Here is a 6688-nt window from a genome sequence, read left to right on the forward strand (position 1 = left end):
TATCACATAATAACATGTGAAATTTAAGAAATTCTAAAAGGTTTATGCTACAAAAGTCACTTAATATACAACATTGTTCTATTTTAGCCTCAACTTTATTTTTTGTTCTTCATTTGCCATTATATTTTAGAAAACATCTCATTTTCGAGCATTTGACCGGTCACCAACAGGTCATGATGACATGTCGATTTTTCATTTTTTTTCGGTTTACATTTTGCTCCAACATTTACGCATGAGTTTGCATTTAGCCCTAATGTTGACGCATGACTTTGCATTTAGCCCCAACATTTTTTTTATTCCCCATTTGCCATTACTTTAAAAAAAAAGTCGTTTTAGCCTTTAGCCAGTCATGAATAGGTATTTTGTCTAAGGGTGTGTTCGGCACAAAACGTTTGAGAGCTTCTAGCTTCTAGCGTTTGACAAAACGCATTGTTTTGAACAGAAAATCTCGTTTAACACTACAAGCTTGTAGAGTTTAGTTTAAACAAAACGTTCAAAATCCAAATACTACTTCACATAAATGTTTAATAAAACTTTACCCACGACCAGCTACTAACTATTTTTGCCAAGCACGGCCGAAGTGTTATAAGGTTGTTTGAACTTTGAAGTCAATATCAACATTTGGTTTAGGAACATCTATTCATCAATTTCTAATACCGTTACACCAAAGACCCTTTAATAGTTCACCTGCTTTCTAATCGACATTTATTGTAACTTATAAATGATAATCCGCAATCAATAAACATCCAACAAATGCCATTTTATAAATGGAAAATTCAAATACAAAAGAAACAAAATCAATTATGAAAAACTATGATAGCTTTTAAACTTAGCATGCTCTTTAAATAGTAAACCCCTTCCTCTTTCTCATCACCAATAATCCCCACAAGAACACTCTCCATTCCTAAAATGATGAAACCGTATCCGATCCCTAATCAAAACCTCTCGTTTATAAACACTCGAAACATGTTTCATAAAAGAGTGGCAATCTTCACAAGATCTTAAATTTTTCACAATCCTAATTACACTCCCTGGTTTCATTTTCATCAATCCAAAAGATACTGCAAGCTTCTCACTATGGTGAAGCAACTGTGAAGCTTTCTCTTCATCATCTATCTCAAGTAACACTTCTGATAATTTCGGATCATAACCACTACCCTTTAATCTCTCCTCTATTTCTTCCAACTTTTTATAAATACTTTCTGCCTCAATGTTACAAGTACTTCCAGCTGTAAATTGGTAGATTTCACCATTGATTTCAATTCGACTATACCCTGATGGTTTCACAAGCCCTTTTTTGTTCATTAAACTTCTCACTTTTGCTTTGTTTTTCCATTTCCCTTTTGATGCATATACATTACCAAGTAACACATAAGTCCCACAATCAGAACAAGAATCTTGAAACTGTTCAATCAAATGCTCCAATCTTTCTGTGTCTCCATGAACCTTACAACCCCAAATCAAAGATCTAAACATTACAGAATCGGGTTCGATTGGCATCGATTTTATAAACTTTTGGGCTTCCTCTAGTTGTCCAGATCGAGCAAGTAAATCTACTATGCATCCATAATGTTGTAAAGTTGGTTTTAGTTTGTAAACTTTCTTGATGTTCTTGAAATGTTGTAAACCTTCATTAACCCATCCCATGTTCCTACAAGCAGATAATACAGCAGTCATTGTCTTCTCATCTGGTTTTATTTCAAGATTCTTCATATTCTCAAACAATTCAAGAGCTTCTTTGCATAGTCCATGGCTTGAAAGTCCTGATATCATTGCTGTCCAAACATAAACATCTTTATTGTCTGCTTCATTGAAGATTCTCAATGCACTATCTATGCACCCACATTTTGAATACATGTCAATAAGAGCAGTAACAACGTTCTTTTTCAACTGGGTGCCTTTAAGATTAACAAAGTCGTTTACTTTTATGCCAACACTCAAAGCTCCAGTATCAGCACAAGCTCTAAGAACAGAAAGGACAGTAACGTCATTTGGCTCAAAACCCTCCATTACCATCTTATCAAACAATCGTAACCCCTCAAGGGTTATTTTGTTGTCAACATAACCATTGATTACTGAAGTCCAAGAAACCACGTCTCTCTCAGGCATTTTATCAAACACTTTGGATGCAAACCCCATTTGGTCACAACCGGAATAGAAATGGATCAGGGCATTTTGGATGTACAAATCGGGGGAAAACCCAGACTTGTATATCAACCCATGGAGCTGTTTTCCGAATCTTTTTTGTTTTAGTTTGGAGCAAGCTTTGAGGACGAATGGGTAAGTAAACCTGTCGGGTGTAGGGGAAAAGGGGTCTTGAGAATTATGCCAGGTGAGGAAGAGGGAGATGGACTGAAACGGGTCAGATGAGTCCGAGTACGCTCGTATCATGGTGTTATGGAAATAAGAATTCGTTGGGGTTTGTAGGGAATTGAGAATGTGACGGGCGTAGGTGAGGTTGCCGGAGGGTGATAGAGCTGTGAAATTGAATATTTTGCTTAGGTTTTGAGGATCCGTTTGTTGGTGTTTCAGTAATTGAGCATGTAGCTGTGTCGCTTGCGCCATTGTTGCGATTTCCATGTTCCTGTAAACTTTGTAAAAAAGAGAGCTGTGGTGTTTCTGCGCATGAATTTATACTCACTGTTCTTCCCTGTATGTTATTAGGGTACACGATACTTTGGGTCCAAAAAGTTAATTATTATCGAATTTTTAGTATAATCATCATCGAATTATACAGAAGTTGTTTAGTCCAATTGGTTTGGGAAGCTATCAGTTCTTTTCTTTTTTTTTTCTTTTTTTATAATTTTTATTTATTTTATACCCAACGACCTCATATAGTTGTTTTATAGTCTTCTTTGCATAATGGATGTGTTAGTTTAATCACATCACTCTCAAATATTTAAAAATTCAAAAACACCTACCGCAAGCCATTATAATTGTTATCTTTCATGTTTTTATGTATTTTTCAAAATCAAAAAATATTTAAAAGTTTGATTTTTTAAGCATATGTCGGTTTTTTCTAAATTAGTTTTTCCTGATCCAGACCGTTAGGTTCAGATAATTTTCGGTTCGAACTGTTTTAATCCAATCCGGTTTTGACTTTGTTAGCTCAAAACGAACTGATTTTAAATTGGATCCGATTTCTATAAAACCGGTTTGTGCACCTCTTAGGTGCTGTTTGTTTTAAAAAAAAATCACTTTAAATCACTTATTTTGTTTGGAAAGGGAACTTCCCTAACGAGGGTTTCCGGGCCAGCTTTCGCGCACCGACTAATCCCCCGCTGCAAACATAAAGCTTTGCCTCATGCCCTGGAGTCACTGCAGGCGAACCTCCATGGCCACAAGGGCTGAGTAGTGCCAGGATTTCAAATCACTTATTGTTGTGCCGTGCAATACACGCGCAACATTTGGTCTTTCGTAGCTGTTTGTTTTCCTGAAGACTTCTGACTTAAAAACTTTTGCGCGTGTGCTGCGTGTCGCAGCACTAAACCAACCGCTTCAAACATCTTCACGCCTTACTTTAACTTACTACAGTAGTCTGCAGATATTAAAAAACAAACAAACATTTTATTAAATGCTACAGCCTTTTGTTCCACCTCTTCTGTTACAAATGATTGCAGAGGTAATCCACAAACTTAAAACATTTTCGTTTCGAAAAAACAAATAATACCTTAATCATAAGCCATCATTTTATTTGCACTATGAGCCCAGTTTTCGTAATCTACATATAAAAGCTCATCAGTTATCACTCTTTATAAGTTAAAGCCCAAAAACAGCGAATTTGTGACAGCCCAATTACCAAAGCTTCAAAACTCAAAAGTCAAAACCACACTGTCACTATTGATGTCTATTGCTCCTCAATTTACGATTATACCCACGGTTCAACAACAACCATAAATCTCACGAAGGGTGTTTTCGGAACTTTATAAATACAAGAAACCCCAAAGGCGAAATATCATCCACCCACCACAAAGTCTTCATCGCATCTAAGATCTTTCCCGGCAAACCTCGTGTTCTTTGTCTCAAATCCCTCTCCACAAGAACCTATAAATCATCATCTGTTCATATATAAGATCCCCCTTTTCAAAATTTCACCGCTTTTTGTTCAATCCCTTTTCACGATTTCCACCGATCTAGATCCTGTCTTATTCTCAATTCAGTTTTCTGCTGTAGATTTGGAGCATTAGTGATACCCCACACCCCAAAAGGTCAAATACATGTCTGTTCTTCAGATTTTTCGATTTTTTTTTCCTTAATCCAACGAGTTTTATGTTTGATGAATCAAAGTTTTATAGTAATCGATTTACACCTGAGCGATCCGTTAGTATTGTAAATTTGTAACTGTAGCTACTCACTTATATCGGAATTTAATAAACCTAATTTCGTCTGTATTCGTGAATCTTTTGTGTATACATCTGCAATTCCTCCTTCGATGTCGGAGAAAATAGTTTATTTGATTTTTGGTGTCCGAGTATTACATTTTTAACCTAACATTTGTGCAAAACAGTAAAAGGATTATATGGCAGAGCATGTGTTGGAGGGTAGCCAACCAGTTGATCTAACCAAGCATCCATCTGGAATCGTTCCTACTCTTCAGTAAGTAATTTTATTATCCCTTTTAGTGTCATCATCATCGTCATCATCATCATCATCATCATCATCATCATCATCTCCTTATGTTTGAATACTTTAGCATGCGTATGTGAGTATATATGTTGTAATGAGCTAATCATCTTCTTGATTGATGGAAATTTACTTTTATAGAAACATCGTGTCTACTGTGAATCTTGATTGCAAGCTAGACCTGAAGGCAATTGCACTACAAGCTCGTAATGCTGAATATAATCCAAAGGTACAAGTTACAATATTGTTTAGATTAAAGAAGTTTTAAAAATCGTTTGAGGAAATGGCAACACACTTAGGGAAATTGAAGGATTGTTAAAAACTCTTCTTCTATTACTCTATATATAAACTGGTAATTATGTTTCTTAATGAAAATAAAACTCGATAACATCTTCATTTATTGTTATTGTTACTCAGCGTTTTGCTGCTGTAATTATGAGGATAAGAGAACCAAAAACAACAGCCTTAATCTTTGCTTCTGGAAAAATGGTAAGTTAATTTCTCTATTGTTCTAAAAATAACCATTTCTTTTACATTTTATGTATAAAATCAATAAAAAGAAAATTGACACGTATTATTTTTAGGTATGTACAGGAGCCAAGAGTGAACAACAGTCAAAATTGGCAGCACGGAAGGTTGACCTTTTCAATTAAGTCAATTCTTTTTTGTGAATTAAGTAAAAGAAACACAATTAAGTAAAAAAAGAAACAAGTCAACAACACATTCTATTCTCTTAATTTCCTTTCTTATTTTCTCCTTATCATGTTATGCATAATGTTGTTGCTTCAGTATGCAAGAATTATTCAGAAACTTGGGTTTCCAGCCAAATTTAAGGTAAATCACTCACCATAAATCACATTTATCAATATATAAAGTCTTACAATTTTTTTAAAAACAAATTTTAACATGATGTATTGTTTTATGATGATGGATTTTAGGATTTCAAAATTCAAAACATTGTGGGGTCATGTGATGTAAAATTTCCCATTAGACTTGAAGGCCTTGCATACTCTCATGGTGCCTTTTCAAGTGTAAGCATAACATGACATGACATAACATGATATGACATGACATGACATGATAGATGAGGATGTACTGTGTTTGACATGACATGTCTGTTTCTTGATACAGTATGAACCGGAGTTGTTCCCGGGACTGATATATCGAATGAAACAACCGAAAATTGTTCTACTAATTTTTGTTTCTGGGAAGATTGTTCTTACAGGAGCTAAGGTGTGATAATTTATTTAACTTTTTTGAATGTTTGATTCCATAAGTAATAAGTTCACTTTAATGTTTTCCTATTTTGCCCTTTCAGGTTAGAGATGAGACTTATACCGCATTTGAGAACATATATCCTGTGCTTACAGAATTCAGAAAGAATCAGCAGTGGTATGTTTTTTTTTTCACTAAAATCCATTGAATCTTTTTTTTTTTCCCCTCAAATAGTTTTAAAAGGGTATGCAAAAAGTTGATAGAATGTGTTGTTGTTGTTGTTGTTGTTTTTTTTTTTTTTTTTTTTTTGCAGATTCTTGATTTTGGATGAAATGGTTTTTTATGGGGATGGAGTTGACTTTAAGGTTTGACCTGCCATGGGACTTTTACTTGTATAAGGAAGGGCAAGTGTAAATAGTTGGAAATGGAAATGGAAATGGGAATGGAATGGAAGGGATTAAGTGAAGGCAAATGTGCCCACTTTTTTTTTTTTTTTTTTTTAATTTTTTTGGAATTCAGAAACTTATTTATAAAAATAAGACAAAACTGCAAAAATGGTCCCTATGATATGTATTTTTTCTGAGGTTTAGTCCAAACCTCAAATTTTTTGGATCGGTGGCCCTTTTAAGCATGTTTGGATGTGGTTTTTAGGCCCCGGCCAAACTTAAAAGACTATTATACCCTTCATATACTTATTTTTCATTTTTCCTTAATTTTCTTAAATCATTATTATTATCCTACCTAATAAACAAATGTTTTTAGCTATATGTCTTCATCTAATTTAATATGTCACATGATATTTTTTTTTTAATTTTTTAAATTTCATTAAAATACAATTGGTAAATTATTG

At 34.2% G+C, this 6688-nt stretch overlaps 1 protein-coding gene and 1 pseudogene across 1 annotated transcript; one reads left to right on the top strand and one right to left on the bottom strand.

Annotated features, from left to right (window-relative positions):
* Window positions 1-739: 739 nt before the first annotated feature.
* LOC145003805 (pentatricopeptide repeat-containing protein At4g21065 pseudogene) lies at window positions 740-2701 on the bottom strand (annotated as a pseudogene).
* A 1281-nt stretch (window positions 2702-3982) lies between these two features.
* Window positions 3983-6393, top strand: LOC145006015 (TATA-box-binding protein-like). Its single transcript, XM_078965111.1, has 10 exons — window positions 3983-4208; window positions 4508-4596; window positions 4765-4852; window positions 5041-5112; window positions 5208-5258; window positions 5413-5457; window positions 5562-5654; window positions 5755-5856; window positions 5942-6015; window positions 6152-6393. Coding segments are annotated over exons 2-10 (603 nt in total). The 5' UTR covers window positions 3983-4208; window positions 4508-4519; the 3' UTR covers window positions 6153-6393.
* Window positions 6394-6688: the final 295 nt, after the last annotated feature.

The sequence above is a fragment of the Lactuca saligna genome, chromosome 7, assembly GCF_052625555.1.
Source record: "Lactuca saligna cultivar CGN05327 chromosome 7, ASM5262555v1, whole genome shotgun sequence".
Lineage (NCBI taxonomy): Eukaryota > Viridiplantae > Streptophyta > Magnoliopsida > Asterales > Asteraceae > Lactuca > Lactuca saligna.